General features: G+C 42.0%; 1 protein-coding gene across 8 annotated transcripts in view; it reads left to right on the top strand.

The window, feature by feature from the left end:
• The window catches only part of SOX6 (SRY-box 6), a 678,959-nt gene that overhangs the window by 394,685 nt on the left and 262,517 nt on the right, over positions 1 to 21,757 (top strand). For all 8 annotated transcript variants that reach the window (XM_015422310.1, XM_015422307.1, XM_015422305.1 and 5 more), the window contains one exon: positions 16,384 to 16,473. In XM_015422310.1, the coding sequence (XP_015277796.1) occupies positions 16,384 to 16,473 (90 nt within the window). The remainder of the gene's footprint in view (positions 1 to 16,383; positions 16,474 to 21,757) is intronic.

Raw genomic sequence — 21,757 nt, 5'->3', positions numbered from 1 at the left:
AAGCCGCCCTGAGCCCTACGGGGGAGGGCGGGGTATAAATTCAACAAATAAATAAATAAATATGTGTGGTAGGATGAACCTGAATGGGAGACCATTCACTTGACATGGAGAGTTAATGTTTACCTTGATAGGTCTGGCATAGGTGCAGGGCTATTTTTGGGCAGGAACACACAGGAACGGAGTTCCGGCTGGCTCCCAAGTTGGCCATGCCCAGCAGGAACTCATTAGCATAATAGGCCACACCCAACAGCAGGAACTAATTAGGATTGGCTACATTAGGGGTGTGTGGCCTAACATGCAAAGGAGTTCCTGCTCCAAAAAAAGCCCTGGGTTTTGACAACAAACAAGGTAAACAGAATAACAAGCAAGAGGTGGGTGTGGCTGGATGACCACACTTCTGGTAACATGGGGGTGCGGCCTAATGTGCTAATGAGCTGTGCTGTCAGGGGTGTGGCCCAATATGCTAATGAGTTCCTGCTGTTGGGTGTGGCCTATTATGCTAATGAGTTTCTGCTGGGCTTTTTCTACGAAAAGAGCCCTGCATAGGTGTAAGAATGCAGATATTTTAGACAAATATATGGAGACAGTAATAAGAGGATTATTCCAAAAGTTTTTCCTGACATACAAGTGAAACAGACGTTGGGGCTGGAAACATGAAACATTCTTCATTCATGACAATAGCACCGACCAGAGGCTCTTTGTCCCGGCCTGCCTGTACATTTGACAAACAAAAAGACTAGCCATTTGGTCAGCAGAAGACGCCTGAGGCGAGAGCAGAGACTTGCCCATTCTAGTCCTTTTGGACTGAGCTGACAGGAGAAAAGAGTGTGTGTGTGTGTGTGGGGGTGCTTGCATGGAGGATGTTCGACAGAGCAGCCAGACTGGAGAGTCTTCACTTCTCCCAGCCTCCCAGCAAAATCACTGTTTAAGCCAAGCCTGGCTTTATAAGAGAACTGCTTGCGGAGGTTCAGAGTTTGCTTTGGGGGGTCTCTCTCTCTTGGGAAAGACCACCCTGGGTTCAGGGCCCAGGAGGCTGGTTACAGTATGCATTAAAGTAAAGGTAAAGGTTCCCTTGCTCGAAAGCCAGTCGAATCCGACTCTAGGGTTGCGGTGCTCATCTCCGTTTCAAAGCCGAAGAGCCAGCGCTGTCCGAAGACGTTTCTGTGGTCATGTGGCCGGCATGACTAAACACCAAGGCACACGGAACGTTGTTACCTTCCCACCGAAGCGGTACCTATTTATCTACTTGCAATTTCTTGCTTTCGAACTGCTAGGTTGGCAGGAGCTGGAACTAGAGACAGGAGCTCACCCTGTCTTGCGGCACCCGGGTCTTGAACCGCTGAACTACTGACCTTCCACAGCCTGCAGTTCAGCGTCTTAACCACTTGAGCCACTGCAGCTCAAGTATGCATTACTGACTAGCAAAAAGTATAAAAATCAGTGCAGGTGAGGGCATTCAGCAGGGTGAGACTCCGGGGGTTTTAGTTTACATAGCTTAAACATACGTAGAACACAAAGCATATATTCTGTCCTTTTTGGATGAGTAATAAATTTAGTCATGGCAATCAACATTTAGGAGGAAAAGGAAATATGTACCATGGATCTACGGGGTTTCCCTAGCATCTTTGAAGACTGACTTAGGTTGGTATGAGTATTTGCTTCTTAAACAGAAGATTTTATAACTGCTGTTGGTTGTTGGGCTATCTAATATGTGCATAAAAATATGTGCATATGTGCATTAAAAAAGCAAAATAGATGTATAGTACTCCCTGAAATTTGCTGAAATTGTCTTTTCCTAAGAGTTGCCAATTGTTGTTGCGTGAATTGTGATACTATCTTTCAGTGACATGTCAAGTTATTCAAAAAAATAAATAAATAAGAGGTGAATGTACTTGGGGAGAGAATGGTGGTTATGTGAAGTATGCTGTGTTTTATCATTTCTGTAAGTAATAGCAAGCTAATACTCAAATACATCCCATAATAGAAGATAAAGGAGACAAATGAATTGAATATGTAGTTCTAACAGATTCAAAATATAGTTTTGTCTTGTTCATGTGCCAGAACATTGTATCTAAGCAGTCATGATGACATTTTAGAAAGCTCCCTATGACATACCAAATGGATTTTATCTGGTATGATGCTCATGGAATTAACATTTTCTGGGAGTAAATCATACAATTTAGCATTCAAATAGTTCTGTGGCAATACAACTGGATTTTCTCAGGAGCTAAATATATTTCTCCACATTGATCCTCCGTGTTTTAGTTGAGCAGTCATTAGCATGTTTATAATGGTTCTAATTTAACATGACATTTTCTGAATTTTATCCTTGAGTCATTTACAAATTGTTCATATTGAGTAAACAAAGGAAACAGATTGCATTTGATACTTAGTAATTTATCTGAAAGAAGAGGGGAGGGTTAATTGTCTGAAAGTTTTGCTCTGTTTGGGGAAGTTCTTTCTTTCTTTCTTTCTTTCTTTCTTTCTTTCTTTCTTTCTTTCTTTCTTTCTTTCTTTCTTTCTTTCTTTCTTTTCTTTCTTTCCAATGCATTTTCTCCTGACTTACTCTGGAAAGGAGCAAAAAAATCTGGAGGAGTGAGCAAAATGAAAAATTAGGACAAGACTGACCACTCCCAGAGGGGAGTATGGAGCAAAATTTGAGCTGGCACAAGATTATCTAAAACAGTTGGCGCATTCCTTAATGATCAAGTGCCTGAGAAGCCCAACTCTCTCTCACAGAGCATCTGTATTGATGTTTAAATCTGTGCCTTGCTCTATGGGAAAAGCAGGCTTTCCTCTTCTTTCTATGCTAAAAATAAAGGGGATATAGCATTGTATGATCTATTTTAAGAGAACAAAAACATCTGAAAGGTGAAAGGTTTGTTTTTTAATAAGGAAAGAAAGAAAGTTCAGATCTGAAACTTGGTCTCTCCCTGTATTTGGAGAAGGAACCAAAATGGGGGAGGGAACATATGCAGCATGTGGTGTTTTATCTGTGTGCATTGAGAGTTTCACGAGGGACTAAAAAAAAAAAAATTTTGAAGCAAACCATTCAGGGCTGGTTTGGTATAGTCTGCAAGCTCTTTTCCCAAGTCAAGCTCAGCTTAGATAACAAGCCTGGCAACAACTAGTATTTATATCCCAGCATTTAGAAGTGGAAAGGCCAGAGTTTCATGCCAGAGCTAGTAACAGTTTGGGAATATGTATTGAATTCAAAGTAAAAAATAATGTATTTTTATTGCCTAATTATTTTTGAGGGCTTAGTGAGTTTAATTAAAAGTTTAAGAGAATTCTCAAAGGTCTGAACAGTTTTAATCCCATTACTGCGTATTTTTTTCATCAAAGCGGGGGAAAGTATGTAGGAACTGTGGATTCTCTACTTTATTGTATAAGAGACATTCACAGCAGATAATGACATGTATTAGTTTGCCCTGGACCCATTAACATCAAATTAGGCTTTTTCTACAAAATGACCCCTGCACAGGGCACTATCAGTTCAGCTGCAGATTTTTCGGCCCATCAGGAAGGGGCAGCAGGCTGCTTATGCTGCGGCACCCTCTCATTTTCAGGCATTTTTGCTGCATCTGACCCATGTACCCTCCTGAAGGCAGCATAAGATTAGCTGGTTGTTATTGTGGGGCAGAACCGGAATTTTTTGGGGGGGTGGGGTTAGCAGACTGATTTGGAGTGAAGCCCTTTTTTGCCTGCTCCATGCCGTCATTGTGGCAGGGCGTTGTCAGTGAAATAGGTCAAAAAAACTTGATACTGTCTAGCATCTTTTGAACCTGGTAGAATCCTTGTGGCACATCAGGAGAGGGGAATGAAGCTTGGCACCTCTTGGCACAAATGGTTGTGCAGGAAGTGATAAGCAAAGCCAGTGAAAGTGCTGGCCAAGTTTGGAGCCATGGCGGATCAGCCCCAAAGGCATACCAGGCAGATGCCTAGTATGGCCCATCCTCAAAATTGTCAGCTTATTTGAATAAGCGGTTACATAGATCAGGCATTTAATTAATTGAAGTAATATGTAAATAAATAAACTAATTGAACCCACATTCGGTTGTATCATGTCATCATTCAGAGGGGTGCAAATATGTTAGTTGGCAGTGCATTATTATAGTTGGAAAAAGTTTACAAAGCTTCCTGGGAAAAGGATCTTCAAAAGGAAATAACAATGGCTATCTATTTGGGGATGCAAAGCAAATAATTCAAGGATTTTTAATATTAGATTGCAATTTTTCAAAATGTTCACAAGATGGTACCTTTCCCCAGTCCGACTAAAACATATGCACCCGAGCTGTAATTTGATATGCTGGAACGGATGTGGAGGAAATAGTGATTTATATCACTGCTGGTGGTCCTGCTCCGAGATACAAACTTTCTGGGTACAGATACTGGAGGAAACCAACAAAAAAGCAGGCCAAAACATCCCGCTAGAACTGGCTATTCTATTATTAAACTCAACAATCACAAAAGATAATCAAGAAATATATATATCAGATCTCACTTCTACATTATTGGCTACGGCAAGACTGACTATAGCGGCCTCATGGAAATCTCCCAAACCTCCTACCATTCAGAATTGGCGAAATAAATGTCGGGATCATTTTATAATGGACACGATTGCAGATAAATATGAAGGCCAAACGAGTAGTCATATGGGATCTCATACCAAATTTGTGTGCAGGTGGTTCCCTTTGATCACATATTTCGTGGAAAATGATCTACTACCCTCAAATCGTAACTATCTGGAATGGATACATTTTTTTGATTCACAGATGTTTAGTCTGAGCTCTTATCATATAAGTATTAGATGTGAAAAGTGGATTAGACTGAGTATAAGGCTAGTTATGTGCGATGTACTGAGTTGAAATTGAAAACACCATGTAATATATCTCTCAGTATGCATGTTTGTATTGTTTTAATTAAATAAAATTCTGAAAACCAAAAAAGTTGGAAAAGACCTAGATTGCAATCCTAAGAACATTTTTCTGGGAGTAAGCCCCACTGAATAAAAAGAGTAATTCTGTTCTGAAAAAGCAAGTAGTGACTCACGAAAGCTCATACCCTACCACAAATTTTGTGGCTCAAGTGGTTAAGACGCTGAACTGCAGGCTATGGAAGGTCGGTAGTTCAGCAATTCAAGACCCGAGTGTGCCGCATGATGGAGTGAGTGCCCGTCTCTAGTTCCAGCTCCTGCCAACCAAGCAGTTCGAAAGCAAGAAATTCCAAGTAGATAAATAGGTACCACTTCAGTGGGAAGGTAACAGCATTCCGTGCGCCTTGGTGTTTAGTTGTGCCGGCCACATGACCACGGAAACGTCTTCGGACAGCGCTGGCTCTTTGGCTTTGAAACGGAGATGAGCACCGCAACCCTAGAGTCGGATTCGACTGGCTTTCGAGCAAGAGAACCTTTACCTTTACTTTAAGGTGCTACTGGACTCTTACTCTTTTTAACCTGATTCTGTGTGCCAATGATGCTGGTATCTCTATTACAGGCCGTACTGTGCTATTTAGATCAAGTGCAACAGATTCTGGTAGGGAGGCAGAAGCCTGTCATATCTTTTTCCTCTGGAGTGAGTTTGTCAGTTCTGACCAAGTCAAGCAATGCTGAATAATGGAAGCTAGCCCATGCAGTTCCTGACCTGGAGACTGGCTGAGTATATTGCAAACCTTCAGAAAGGTCATGTTAATTCAGTGAAAAGTTTTGTGCATCCACTTGATTTTATTTATTTATTTATTTATTATTTTGATTTATACCCCGCCCTTCCCGCAAGCAGGCTCAGGGTGACTTACAGTAATTGGTACCCTGTGCCATAAAAAACCATGTACACAATTTAAACAACTTATAACAACAACATTAAGCATTAAAAACAGTCCAACAATTAACTGTTTTTTTCAGTCTTTCTGCAGACTACTTAGTACTTTGCGACTTCCAAGTCGCATTGGCATAAGCCACACTCCCCTAGATCAAACAGAGCTTTTGGAAATAAGGAAATTTACTACGGCTTCCGTGGTGCTGTGGTTTAGAGACAGAGTATGTTCCATCTTATGCAGAACTGGGAATCAGTTGCTGACATCTACACTGCAGAGGGATACCAGACAGCAGACCCTAGGACAGATTTTTCTTTGCCTAAGACCATGGATAGCAACTACTAGTCAGGGTAGACAATACTGTGTTAAATGGATGTTGGTGCATTACCGCAATGGCCTCTACGTAGTCTGTTTTCTGCCTAATAGCTCTGCCACTGACTTGTTTTGTGGTCACAGATACGTTGTTTCCTTACTCTCAGTATCTTGAGTATATTTGAGTGTGGCTTATTGTAACACTATTAAAAGAGTTTACTGTCATGCATCACAACTGCATGCATGGCTTCACCTCATGGTGCTGCTGTAACATTTAAAATCCCTGCGCCGTATGGGTGGGGCCAGTTCTAGAATCCTTCCTATGTAGAAGAGAGAATGGGTTGCCTAAGGCCACTTAGGAAATTCCAGGCTGATGGCATTCAAACCAGGGTCCTTATGGTATACGAGCAGCTTTGTGGGCTGACAGCATGGGAAGGTTTCCCTTGCTCAAAAGCCAGTCCGACTCTAGGGGGCGGTGCTCATCTCCGTTTCCAAGCCGAAGAGCCAGCGCTGTCTGAAGACATTTTCTGTGGTCATGTAGCTGGCATGACTAAACACCGAGGTGCACAGAAGCATGGGAAATCAGCTCCTAAATCACTTCTGTAACATTAGAAAGGCATAGACAGTATAATCTGATGTCTCCCTAGCTAATTGGAAATTGGTCTTGTTACAAAGGTTGGTTCTACATGGCGTCTTTAATGATTTCACTTAACAAACATTCCATATTGCTGTCCAGAAAATTCAAAAGACGATCACCACGGGGGAGGGGGGGGGCACAGGCCGGTCTAATCCATGTAGTGCAGTACTGTTATACTACACATACTTGTGTAAATTCAGATGTCCTCATCACTGGGCTATATAAACAGTATAAACAATTGTAACTCTTTTTTAGTCTGATAACCTGGTTAAACTTTGGGTCCCCATTAGGGAGAAAGGTGGGCTATAAATAAAGTAAATAAATAATAAATGTTATCAGCACCAAATCTGCATAAATCTATTGAGTTTGAAATTGACCTGATTGTTCAGAGAAGAGAAGAGGAGACTGGATTTATACCCCGCCCTTCACTCTGAGTCTCAGAGCAGCTTACCATCTCCTTTCCCTTCCCCCCCCCACAAAAGACACCCTGTGAGGTAGGTGGGGCTGAGAGAGCTCTTTCGAGGACTGCTCTTGAGAGAACAGTTCTGAGAGTACTTGTGATTAGCCAACTATTGGCCAGTTTCCAATTTGCCTTATTTGGACAAATTACTTGAGAGAGCGGCGGCGATTCAGTTGCAGAGCTCTATGGATTACACTTCCATGCTGGCTCCGTTTCAGTCCGGCTTTCGGCCAGGCCGTAGGACGAAGACGGCACTGGTCACCCTCACAGACGACCTCTGAAGGCATCTGGATCAAGGCAGCATGGCAATTCTGTTGTTGTTGGGCCTGTCGGTGGCATTCGACATGGTCGACCATCAGCTACTGATCCACTGCCTCGCCAACACTGGGATCCAGGGGCTTGCTTTGCAATGGCTCATCTTCTTTCTCCAAAGTCGGGGACAGAGGGTGGCATTAGGGGAACAGATGTCCCAGAGGCACCCGTTGGTCTGCGGGGTTCCTCAAGGGGCGATGCTATCCCCAATGTTATTCAACATCTACATGCACCCCCTTGCCCAGATTGCCTGGAGGCACAGCCTAGGGTGTCACCAATACACGGATGACACCCAGCTATATCTGTTGTTGGGCAGTCAGTCCAACTCTGCCCCTGATGACCTGGATCGGGCACTTCAGGACGTGGCGGGCTTGCTTAGACTGAGCCGATTGAAATTGAATACAATGAAGATGGAGGTCCTGTGCCTGAGTCGGGTCGGGGGTAGGGATCCCACTACCGACTTTAGATGGGGCACCATTGGTGCCAGCGCCGAGGGTCAGGAGCCTGGGAGTGGTCCTGGATGCCGCCTTAACAATGGAGGCCCAGGTAGCAGCCACTGCGAAGGCAGCTTTTTACCATCTACAGCTGATTAGGCAGTTGGTTCCCTTCCTTGAAAGCAATGACCTGGCAGCAGTGATCCATGCTATCGTCACCTCAAGATTAGACTACTGCAATGCTCTCTACATGGGGCTGCCCTTATCCCAAATCCGGAAGCTGCAACTAGTGCAAAATGCGGCAGCCAGGCTGTAGATGGGTCTCTCTATATGAGATCACATCCAGCCTGCGCTGAAGTCACTGCACTGGCTGCCAATAGCATACCAGATTCATTTCAAGGTGCTGGTTCTGACCTTTAAAGCCCTATATGGTCAGGGGCCTGTCTACCTGAGAGACCGCCTTTCCCCATAAGTGCCCTAGAGAGCACTGAGGTCAGGGTTGCAAAACTGCCTGACTCCCCCTAGTCTGAAAGATGCCACATTGGCTACCACTAGAACTAGGGCCTTTTCAGTGGCGGCTCCACAACGGTGGAATGAGCTCCCAGAGAACATCAGAGCCCTGTGGGACCTTTTACAGTTCCACAGGGCCTGTAAAATGGAGCTCTTCCACCAGGTGTTTGATTAGGAGTTGCCACTGATGGATGAGCCATCGGAACATACTAGGGTCCTTAGTGTTACACCGTGGGATGCCACTTTCTTCATGGATCATGTTTAGAAACTGCCACCATCTGTACTGTCTTACTGGCACTTTATGTTATTATGGGAGTTTTACTGTATTTATTGTTTTATTGTATTTTATCTCGTGTAAGCTGCCTTGAGCCAGTTTGCCCGACAAGGCGGGATATAAATGGAAAGTAATAAAATAAATAAATAAGATCACTCCAGCAGCTGCATGTGGAGGAGTGGGGAATCAAACCTGGTTCTACCAAATTAAAGTCTGTGCTCCTAACCTGTACACCAAATTGGCTCTCATAGTATGTATGTACAGCACAAAAGGTCCCTTGGCTTTGGCATGATGCAGATCAAACAGCTCTGTTACTTGCTGTAGGGACAAAGCTTCCATGTACTGCTGCTACCACATCAATTTTATATGGGAAATACTCCACCTGACCACACCCTTGTGAAGAGTTCAAGTGTTTATCACACCTGGGAAAATTTACTACTCTACCCTGTTGTCAATACCAGTTCTGGTTACTTGCAGGTATACTCTTATAAAATATTCACCTTGTGAAATGGATGTGGTATAATTAATGTGAACTAAGAAGACCACGCCATGACAAGTTCTTTATTTTAAAATTTCTAAGGAACACACTACCTTTAGTTACATTTTACTGCATCATGACAAGTCGGTAAAAGATAGGTCTCTACTATAGTGCTAGACATACACAATGCTTTATTGCTATTGTAATATGGGTGCTAACCGATAAGGATAATCTCATGTTTTCAACTATTTAGTTTTGTTTTAGATATGGTTGGAATGGAATTTTTCTCTCTCCCAGGCTTCTCCAAGTCTGTTTCCCATCTAATTATATTTTACATATTTTAAGGGGGGGGGAGAAGAATGTATTTAAGTACTTTTCTGAATGCATTTCCATTATGATTATAGATCTACCATACATTTGCAATCATTACTAATAATTCAATGTGCTGTTGTGTTCTGCCACTGCATAATGTATTGATTGGGAAGGAATGTATGCAAACAAGTTATCGTTTTAGAACCATATTTGAAATAATTATTGGTTTATAGTATTGTTAGATGTTGAAAGTGGAGTTCTCAAAGCCACAGGAGTAAGACAGTTGATCATTATTACCAGTGATGTGAGTGTTATAAATATGCCACTGTTTACTGTACTGTGTTATTGAGTCTCAAAAAGTCAAAACTGATTTGAAGTAATGTCTGACAGTAAGGGCTTTGAAGTTTTGCTGCCGCACGTGCACGTTTAGGCTTTCTTTTATGTCTGATTTTTACCATAAAAAACAAAACACACACACACACACGGCATGAATGTATTCTTCCTATCTATGTGTCAAAGAAAGTAATGCAAAAGGTAACCTAACCCCCCTACATGCAGGCCATTCGAAGGTCACATAGTATTCAGACAAGGTAAAAGTGGGCTTGCTCATTTGTTGAAGGTCATGAGACTGGAGATTATAGTGGGTGAGAAAGAGAAGGGGAGGGAGAGAACCTACCCGTGATAGGATCAAGATGACTTTCATTTAGTCAGAAGGTTTTGCCTGTGATAGTTAGCACACTTGTTCTTCATCAGTAGTCAAGGATTCCTTCCATTCCAAAACTGATTGATTACTCTGTGGACAAATGTTAATTGTTTTCTCGGTGCCTTCTGATCACAGAGACATTCTTTTCATCTTTTTTTTTCCAAATCAAAGGCTCACTTTGTCTGTTAAAAGGGTTGTGGAGTTCCTTCCCTCGTCATATTTTAACAGTTTCTTTTTTTCTTCGCAGAGATGTTTTTTTCTGAGATAGTGTGTCCCAATGCCTTAAGTGTGGGTCTCGACAATAAACAAGTTGTACAACGTGATAATCATACGTATAAGTCATTCAGCATGCTTTTGGGGACTGTATTAATTTTTCACCTTTCTTCCAATCAAAAGTCTAGAAGCAGCATAACGTTTTTCAGTCATGAGGTTCATTCATGAGGTTGCTATTAAAAATGATTTTGGGGATCTGGAAAAATTTACACGGGGACTATTCAGAGAAGAATCTGTGATCAGAAGTTGACAAAAAATCCCAACTGACCCATTCAGTAAAAGTAACATATTCTAATCCATATTAATATAGTCACATAAGGAAGTGAAAGCAAGCTTTATATAGGAATCTTATTTCAGATGATATTGAAGGAGCATAGCCTGTTTTGGAACATTATTTAGTTTTCAGTGTTCTGTGGGCTACTGATTCTCCTTGGGTGCTTAAGAATACAACACAGGAATACAGAAAGCTATGATGTGTAGTGTAATTTTGAATTGTATAGTACTACATATACCACTCCAGGTCTAGGTCCTCCAGTTTCTCTTAAGAAAAGACTATTATTTAGTACATAAGTCAAACTAGCAAAGGGTTAATAGCATGGTAATAAAGAAGTCTTTTTTCTCTGGATATCTGATATTATATGCCATTTTGCAGAACATTCTTTTAAAATAGTGGCTATCTAACTATGTCGTTCTGAAGACTGAAAAGCAGTCCTGTCCTGGATTTTCACCAATTCCCCACTCCCACTACAGACTTTGCTACCTGTGCTGTTCCAGTAGGTTTGCTGACTGGCTCAGGAACAACCTTTTTTTAAAAAAAAATCTGTAGTAAAACCCAGGATGAAGTTTTCCAGAAGAGCGTACAGTATTTTGCATACTGAATTAAAGGATAGTTGGATGATTTTGAGTTATGGCTGAAAGTGAACAGGCATTCAGCGTAGCTTGTTCAGTACATGGAAAATATGACACCGGTAATTTGACTCTGTCAGCAGTCCTGCTGATGCTCCAGTGTATACACTTGCATCAGGTTAAACTGTAGTCCTGCCCTTCTTTTGCCCCATTAACTAAAAACCTGAACTCTGTCAATCTTTCAAAACGGAATTTAGGATGGCCCATTTCCACTTGCAAATTATTTTCTTCCAGATGTTTAATCTCTCAATTAGATTGGATTGTTGTCTAGAAGGGGTAGGCCATGTGTCTTTTGTTTTTGCAGGTTGTTGCTCTTGGGCTTTAATCTGTGTTGGACACAGGGCTCTAGTCGGGGGGGAGCTCTCAGGTACGGAGCTCCGGAAGAGAACCTCTAGGGGGCGGGGCGGTCACGTGGTGAAGCCCCGCCCCCTTCTTTACCCCGCCCTCTGCTTCGATCCTCATTCCGTTTGGGAATGAGGATGAAGCAGGAGGGTAAGTAGCCGGGCCTTCTGACACACTTCCGGTGATGTCAGGGGGTGTGGCCTTCTGTCACTTCCGGCGATGTCAGGGGGCGTGGCATATGCAAATAAGTTATGCTAATGAGTTATGCTAATGAGCTCCGGCAGCTCTTTTTCTACAACAAGACCCCTGGTTGGACATATAAAACTACTTTGATTTTGTGATAAAGTGGCATAGCAAAATTGTAAAAAAACCCCACTGCTTCTTAATTCTGAGGATGAGGGGGAAAGGGAAGCTGCCGTGAGGAAAAACTCTGTACATCCTCTGTGATACCTTTATTACTGCAAATGTTTATCCTTAAGAACTCTGTGGTATGGGTTTATTGATTGATGTTCAGTAAGTCAGCTGTTGCATTGTGTCTCAGTGATCTTCAGCTGTAAAATGGGATCAATGTCCTTTAAGTAGTATGAATACAAAATGCTGTCTGGATGTATATTTCACATATTTGCTTTGCTTCACTGCTTTTTTCATCTAGAACCATCATGCATGGTTTGTATGCATGCATTCTAGTGCTGTCTTTCTACTTGCAGCCCATTTAAGTCTGGTCTCCTTTGCATTGGCACCACCATTATGTGCCAAATTTTACATGCTAGACTTTACCCGTGAACCAGAATGCACTTCTTTCATTTATGGAATGCTGGAAATATGGAGCGTGAGAGGGACACATTCTTCATTTCGGAGTTTTTACAACAAATATCTTCAGGTTGGGTAACCGATTTTTTTCTGGTTCCTCCTTCCTGCAATTTAATGTCACTTTGAAAGTACATTTTAGCAGAATGTGTAGTTTCCTGAATCCTATCTGGCCCAAGCACAATCCTTTTATTGGCCACAGCACAATTTATGGAAATATATAATAGGAGAATTGTCTAAATATTTTCAGACATTTTCCCTTCGTTTTTCATTAGTTGATAGAGAAAATGAATGCTACGATGATTTGTTTGCATTATCAATGGAAAATGGTCTTTATACATATTCATTGATAGTCTGGTTTAATTTTTTTTTAAATTTAGCTTCTGTGATCACCAAGTCTTCTCTAAAAATAAAAAGTTCTTTGACAGCAGACTCATGGCTTCTTCATTCTACCGTTCTCTTATACTTTTTTGTCATAAACTGAGAAACAAAAGTCTCCCAGCTAAAATATTTTATTTGGAACTTCTGTTAAATATCAAAATAAAGCCAACATTATTCATTTTTATAGGGATAAGGGCTTGAAATTTTGGCAGGGCACAAGAGAGACATCTTTTTAAACGGATGATATCATAGAAGAGGACAAATTATAATGTTCTATTGGTAATTGATGGTTATTTGTTGATTCTTCTATTATCTGGCCAAAGCTCATAAAAGTAATAAAGGCTTGTAATTGTTAAAATTAAATTATTTGTTTTATTGTGTAACAAGTATTTTAATGCTGCCTATTGCAACTTAGAGCTTCTTAATTTTGTCTCTCTTCTGAAAGGATATAATTAGTAAATTGGCTTTCCTACTAAAATATTACTTGAGGGAAAAAATACACAAGCTGTGTTGTCTTTCCAAAGGCGCTTATACAGTGTTGGAGTCATAACTTGCTTAAAGGTTGTACTTTAACTTTTTCTTGTGATAAAATGACAATATATAATGTAGTTGTCTGGAAGTAACCTTCTTGTTTTCATTTTTTAAAAAGCTGCATGCATACATTTCGTCAGTCCTCTGGGGCTGCATCTATTCAGTGATCTTAACCTGTGTTTCAAGGAACTTTGAAGTTCCTTAAACAGATGTTCAGACTTTCCTGAAATCTTTCTCTGTAATGCATACCAAAGGAAACTGTTTCGTGTATTCTATGGTAAACTCCACTTATGGTAAACTCCACTTATAGGGGGCCACATATCTTTGTACTAAGTCAACACACATAGAAGAAGAAGAAGATTGGATTTATACCCTGCCCTTCACTACCCAAAGGTGTCTCAGAGCGGCTTACAAACTCCTTTCCCTTCCCCTCCCCACAACAGACACCCTGTGAGGTAGGCAGGGCTGAGAGAGCTCTTGACAGAAGGACAGCTCTTATCAGAACTACGGCTTGCCCAAGGTCATCCAGCCAGGTGCAAGTGGAGGAGTGGGGAATCAAACCCGGTTCTCCCAGATTAGAGTCCGCGCACTTAACCACTACACCAAACTGGGGAGGACTGAGCGTGCTGGTTCAAATTCCTCTCGCAAATAGGTGTACTGTTCCCACCCCTCTTATGTATTTTTGTTTGATAGCAGGCTATTTGCATGTACAATTTGTACACATGTAGCTATTGTCCTGTCCCCTGGGGTCAGAAGCATACAATCAGGAAAGTTTCTGATTATGCAGATGCATAGGTGTTGTTAGCACAACTACACCTCCAGAATGTATCACTACAGAAAGTATTTATCCCCCATTAGACCTGCTTCTTGGTTTGCTGGGTGTAGCACCCTCTGGGGGCAGGGGACATCCATGGGTCTTGAAAGTACCAGCTAAGCTGCTAGTTTCTTACACAGGCCATTTAATTCACCTGAAGATGCCGATACCTTCACCCACCTCAGCATTACATTTTATAACACGAGAAAAGAGCTGCAACCTGCTTCTTTCTTCTCCTCTACCCAGCCTCCTCCCATTTCCCTCTTCCTCCCTTTTATAGCCCCAGCTTCACTCCTAGGCCTTGAGCTAAACTCCATCCTCCTTTTCTCTGTTCCCTCTCCCTGCTGTTTATAGCCATGACCTGATTTAAACCACCATGTCTCAGAGAGCTTATTCCTCTCCCTTCCAGGCTTGCTCACTGCCTCCACACCTTCTGACCCTCCCTGTCAAAGCTGCCCTGTTGTTGAGATTACCCCGACCACAGCCTCCTGACCTGGCCCCCACCAGGTGGGTCATTGCTGGGTAACCCAGCACACTGGGTCTTCTGCACTCTCTTGTTTGTACCAATGTACATCTTTGTGAGCAGGGCTCCTTTTGTAGAAAAAGCCCAGCAAGAATTCATTAGCATAATAGGCCACACCCAACAGCAAGAACTCATTAGCATATTAGGCCACACCCTGACAGCACCGCTCATTAGCCCATCAGGCCACCCCACCATGTTACCAGAAGTGTGGTCATCCAGACACACCCACCTTTCCCTTCTTATTCTGTTTACCTTGTTTGTTGTCAAAACCCAGGGCTTTTTTAACTCCTTTGCATGTTAGGCCACACACCCCTAATGTAGCCAATCCTAATGAGTTTCTGCTATTGGGCGTGGCCTATGATGCTAATGAGTTCCTGCTGGGCGTGGCCACCTCGGGAGCCAGCCGGAACTCCGTTCCTGTGCGTTCCTGCTCAAAAATAGCCCTGTTTGTGAGATAGATACAAATTATGTTTTCTGCTTGTGAAGACTAATGCTTTATCCATTAGGTAAAGTGGGCTTTGGTTCATGGAAGCTATTTCACAACACATTCCTTAGACTGTATGATGCCCTGAAGACACTTTGATACCAATTTAGTTGCATGTTGATCAGACAAGATCATATTCTTTTGTGAACCTCCTCATAACCTGGGAGGTGTCTCTGAACTAAGGAATGTATTGATGTGGGAGAGGCATCTAAGGCCTCTGTGTTCTGTTGCTGAGATGTGGAGGTAGTATGATCATAATGAGTACTAGAGAGAGTTTATGTTACCTATCATAAAGGAGTTTTTCAGGGGAACCCAATAGATGTTGGATGGGACTCAAGTCACTCTTCCTTGAAACTCTCTTTATATACCATTATGATCCCTTGTGACAACTGGTTTACTGGGTCATCGTCTAACAAGAGATGGTTCCAAGCTCTATGGATGGTGTGCATTAGTCTGTGTAAAGTTTGGAACTTTTCCTCTGGTCTGTCCTCCAGTCAAAATGTAAAAAGAAAACCACCACATTTTCCATTTTTAGTACAAATATTGCATTGGATACAACAGAGGCTGCAAAGATTGTGCATAAATCCTGGGCTCCCCTCTCCCCAGTAGTCTTTTTCAACTCTGGGAAAAACCCCAGTCACAGGACTGATATGGATTAATAGCCAGGTAGGCTGAGATGAGAGGAGAAAGGGCCAAAATTGTCCTTTTCTTCTGACAGCACAGCTCCAATGACAGAAGAAGCAACAAGTGATTTTGTCCCCTTTTCCTTTCACACTGCTGCTCCTTGATCCATAATGTTTGGGGGTTTTTTCCCCCTTCAGTGCAGAAGCTATTCATGTAGGCCCTGCAATCATGGGAACTGATTTTTGCAGGGTCAGGTTGGACTGCTCTTGGGAGGGGCATGCAGCAAAGATTTGCAATTGTCAGTGTCTTCCAATGACAGATCACTGGATACAACTAATTAAAATACTGGAAAAGTGCAGGAACCATGCCATCCAAAATACTTTGTGCAAGTGCTCAAAAATCTGATTTGTACCTTCATATACAATATTAATTGTTTCTCTTCTCTCCCCTAATAGATTCATCTTGCATGGAAAAGCTACTTTCTAAAGACTGGAAGGAGAAAATGGAAAGATTAAACTCAAGTGAACTCCTTGGAGAAATCAAAGGTACCAAATAAGTCAGACATATTTTAATTTGAAAAACAGTCTTCAAACATTTTTTAAAATAATGCAAAAGTCTCCAGTTGATCTGAACTCTCAAGAATATTAATGTAAATGCTGTGCTTACAGTGAAGGAAATGTTTGGGGGTTTTTTTCCCTTCAGTGCAGAAGCTATTCATGCATTTTGTGGGTATGTCAAGGTGTATCGCATTTTGTAGACCTGGTGTGTCTTGACATCACTGAGCCCTGCAAATAATGTTTTAGCTTGTACTTGTCTACTATTTTACTCCTTTTGGCCAGCAGGGACTGTTACAGAAGTGGTGTAAGATGTTAAATCTGCACATGAGAACAATCTTCTCCTGTAGTAAATCTGGTAGTTAGGGACTGGAGCTATTCTGGGAGAAAGTTACCTATATTTCCATAGGATATCTCCCACACTTCCAGTTGCAAGACAATGTGTCCAGCCATGAGCACATACCTACTTCCTGGATGTTACCTTAGGTTACAATTCTCAAAGTCCTTCAGAATAATCCCATGTCTGTTTTAGCAGTGTGCCTTAAGAGACTTTGAGCAGACTTTTTTTTGTTTGCTGTATTTTCTGGAAATTAGGAAGTTTAAGTATCTTGTTTTTATTTTTTATTTTTGTTTAGTAACATCATTTGCTTCCTCAATAAGGATTATTTACTGATAGCTTAGAATAGTTCAGTGAAGCAAAACACTAAGAAGAAAATAGATTAAGCTATTAGTAAAAATAATGTTGATTGTAAGAATGAGGTGTGGTTCTGTGAGGAAGAGCAGTTCTTTGCACCGACTGTTACTGAGGAGTTGTTTACTCTAGAAGGAAGACGTTATTCGTGAGGATAAATGAAGCACACACTCTCCCTTTGAAAAAGTGCCCTTCTGCTTCAAGACTGGCATCTGAGTTATGGGGAAGGGTGCCAGGAAAAAAGGGAAAAGGCAGTCATGCCAGCACCACACATTTGCAATGTTATGCATGTTTGACAGAAATATATAGAAGATTTTTAAAAGTTACAACTGCAAAGCATGTATTGTAGTCTTAATATGGGCATTTAATAGTTGCCATAATTGTTAAAATTCTGTACGATCATCTGTTATAGCATTGATAAGGCAAAAGTAAAGAAAAAATGTTTATTTTTCTGGCATGTTCCTTTGTTCACAGTTACTCCTATATTGTATTGAAATATGCCACTTGGAATTGGTTCTTAAGAGGTCTCAGTGAAATGAATTGCAGCTCCATGTTCTTTTTTGTGTGTAAAATTTATGTCCGTATTTTTTTCTATCAGTGAATGTGTGGAGGTCTGCCCATAAACTGTAAAATCTGGGTCAGAGCCAGTGTTCCCTCTAAGCTGAGTTAGTGTAAGCTAGCTCACAGTTTTTTAGCCTCCAGCTCAGAGATTGTTGTCTTAACTCAGGAAGGAGGGCTCCAGAGCAAACTAATTTATGTAGTAGCCAAATCGTTTGCTCACAACTTTATTGCCAGTAGCTCACAAAGTAGAACTTTTGCTCACAAGACTCCATAGTTTAGAGGGAACATTGGTCAGAGCCCTAAGAAATAGAGATCTACCTACTTAAATCTTGGTAATAGTTCTGAGTTTGTCTGGGTAGGAGTTGCATGATCACAACTGTGAGTATCCAAAGACCTATGGAACTAGTTTTGTTAACTCAAGTGGGGCAATATATTTCCTTTCCGCCAACATCAAGCCGTCATGCCAGGGGTCAACAGCATGGTGCTCACAGGTGCCATTGCGTCCACCAGTGCCTTTCCTGGCACGCACCAAGTGTTTTTTTATAAACTGTGCAGGGCCAAGTAGGACTTTTCTGGTTGGCTGTGCCTCCTGTGGCAGCCACTTCGTGGTTGGCTCCCCTTCCGGTGGCAGCCATTTTCTAGTTGTGTCCACCACCCTGTGTCAGAATTCTAAAGGTGCCTGAAGGCTCAGAAAGTTTGGAGACTGTAGTTCCATGGATGAGCAGACCTCAAGTCCAGTGATCAGCTCTACTTTATTAGTGATTTCAGCAAGAACAAGACAAGACTCCAGGGCTGCAGCCCTGTTTAAATAGCATGCAATTGCCACACCCAAACACACCCTGCTCCCAATGATAGCAGGCCCTTAGCCAGGATTTTCTAAGTCGGGGGGGGCATTTAAACTTCTTGGGGGGCACTGGCTAATCAAATTAAAGGAATATTCAGTTCCTTCCCTGCACCCGCCACCACTTGGGGGCCCTGGGCTGGATGGGAAGTCGTGGGGCCCTGCCAGTAACTCAGGGGGCATAGCCCCGAGATGCCCCACTGTAGCTACGGGCCTGAATGATAGGCTATTTATATAACATTACTTTTAAACTGGTTACTTCCAGAATCCTGGTGGGCTATTGTTCTAAGGCTTCAAGCTCAGCCCGTCTCTGGTAGAACAGTCCTGGAATGTTTCAGTCCCAATACATAACAGAGACCCCTGTCTCATGACATGGGACAAACTGGTTGTTGTTTTTTTTTTAAATGAGTGGCTTCTCAAAACAAGGAGATATGGTCTGTTCCACTATTAACTAAAAAAAAGTAGCTTTTGTAGCAGTATTCCTGTGTAATTTCAAATACAAAATTATAGAATGGGTTTGTTTACTTTTTTTTTTTTAAAGAAACAGGCTCAAGTCTCCTAAGATGATTTGGGGCTGCTCACTTGTATTTCCCTCCATTTTTTACCTTTCTAGCCAGTTTGGTGTAGTGGTTAAGTGTGCGGACTCTAATCTGGGAGAACCGGATTTGATTCCCCACTCCTCCACTTGCACCTGCTGATGTGACCTTGGGTCAGTCGCAAGCTCTGGCACAGCTGTCCTTGAAAAAGAGCAGTTTGTGTCAGAGTTCTCTCAGCCCCACCCACCCCACAGGGTGTCTGTTGTGGGGAGCGGAAGGGAAAGGAGTTTGCAAGCCGCTCTGAGACACCTTTGGGTAGTGAAGGGCGGGGTATAAATCCAATCTCTTCTCTTCTTCTCTTCTTCTTCCAATGAAATGTCAGCAGGAGTGGTGTCATATATCACCATAAATAGTTTGTTTTTAGTTTTATTCTTTTATACGTCATTGTAAATCTTTTTAAAATCGGAATCCTGTATATGTCTTGCTCTTGTCCCACTGAAACGGCCTAAGTGGTTTTTCTCAATACACAGGCCTTTCAAGATCAAATATACAAGGTCAGTCTCTAAGTAACAAACAGCTGTGTTATCTCCAAGAGTCAAGATTGTTCTAGCAAATCCATAGATGAATGGCTTCTGGGCCACTATCTACTGTGTGAAGTATTCTGTCTTCCATTTCTGGAGGAGGACACTACTGGAACATAATCTATATTTATAGGCATTGTGGCTCAAATGTCACATGCAGTCTTCTTTTGTACTATTTTGGGGATAGACATTGACTGATGTGAATAGCTTTGCTCACTTCAAAAATGTGCTTGCATTGTATGGACCTGTTACTTGAATACAGTCTTTTAGTTTCCCATAGACTTCATAGTCACTTTTGTTTATATTATCGGGCCTTCTCTCTCTCTCTTTTTTTTTGTAAAAAAATGGCTAATGTGTATGATTTGTAATTTCAGTGGTCTAAATGTAGCTAGCAAAGAGAAAGGCTCATGCTGGTTTCTAGACTTTTACAGCTTGACAGAGAAGACATGCTCATTCCATTCAGCGCGAGAGCCCCACTGTAAAATCATTGTGCATATTCCTTGATCCATATCAGGTTTCATGCTAATGGCATGCGATAGGAATAGCAGCTTCTTTTTCAGTAGCTGGAAGAAGAGAAATATGAGGAATAATGCTATGTGTATTATAATAATGTGCAGGATTGGTGACCCTTCTATGGATGTTCTCATTGCAAGTGCTGCCTCCTGGTTTTAGAGGAAGGTTTAAAAGAGGGTAATTACTATTATGCATGTATTAAGAATTCAGAAAGAGAAAAGTAGTCAAAAGGTCAGCATGCATGATACTAGAATGCACAGATACTGTTGCCAGTCATTGGCTGGCAACCAGCAGGGGTTAGGGGAGGGCAGGGAAATGGGAGGTACTATTGGCACAATGGCATTATGTTACTTCCAGGGAAAACCTGGAAGTAACATCCGTCCACTCAAGGAATTACTTGAAACATTATCATTTTACCATAGAATTTCTGTTGATTCCTAGAGTAGACTGACATCATTTCTGGGTTTCCCCTGGAACTGATGTAACACTGTTGCTCCGACAGTAGTTTCCCCCCCAACAGAGCAGTGGCGGGAAATGGGAGTTCGGGACAGGAGATCCCCCCTGCCCCCACCAGTATTCTGGCTTTCCTAGCATGGGAACATTGTGGGCTATGGAAAGCTGTAACTATTACCATGTTAGTTTTCTTATAGTTTATCAAGTATACATTGAGATTATTTCTCCAATAGTGCTAACGATCCTTGTGGCATACCATGAGTATATACAGCAGCCTACTTTACAAATATATATGGCTTGTATATCACAGGAGCAACCATAGGTTTTCAATTATGCCACTTTTGGTTGTAGACATTTCAAAGCTCTACTTTGTGCTCTGTGTTATAAATGTCTTTTGCTTCTTTTGAAGTCTTCATGATATACGTACGAGCAATTAAAAACACAGCTCAGGGTTGGAGGAACAACGGCTTCTTAATTAAAACTCAAACAAAAACTACAAGGAACCCTCACCTCCAGTGCTCTGTGATCAAGGTCTAAAGTGTTGGGATATGTTAGAATAGTTGCTAACTGCCAGGGTTTAAAAAATCAATATAGAGGAAAAAGATTAGGTGGTTTCAGTTTCAGAAATCAGCATAAATACTGAACAGAGGAAAAGTCCTTAAAACTTACTAACAAGTACTGATTAGTAATATACTATAGGCAGGGGTCATTTCGTAGAAAAAGAGCTAGGGGGACTCATTAGCATAACTCATTAGCATATGCCACACCCCCTGACATCACCGGAAGTGTGTCCTCCCCACAGCCGGCGGCGACCTCCAGCGGGCACCAGCAGGGAGCTCCAGGCCCCGCCCTCCCGCACCTCACCCGGGGGATGGCGTCCCCCCACGTCCCCCCCCAAATGACCCCTGACTATAGGGCATAAAATGATCTTTAGTACTGAATTTATTGCAATGACAACATGGAATAAAAGGTTTAATTTTGTAGCCAGTTTAGTGTACTGGGTAAGTGTGTGGACTCTAATCTGGGAGAACCGGGTTTGATTCCCCACTCCTCCACTTGCACCTGGCTGGATGACCTTGGGCAAGCCATAGCCCTGATA

The sequence above is a fragment of the Gekko japonicus genome, unplaced genomic scaffold (assembly GCF_001447785.1).
Source record: "Gekko japonicus isolate JY-2015 unplaced genomic scaffold, Gekko_japonicus_V1.1 scaffold693, whole genome shotgun sequence".
Classification (NCBI taxonomy): domain Eukaryota; kingdom Metazoa; phylum Chordata; class Lepidosauria; order Squamata; family Gekkonidae; genus Gekko; species Gekko japonicus.
The sequence above is the reverse complement of the archived record's forward strand: the minus strand, read 5'-3'. Positions and strand labels throughout refer to the sequence as shown.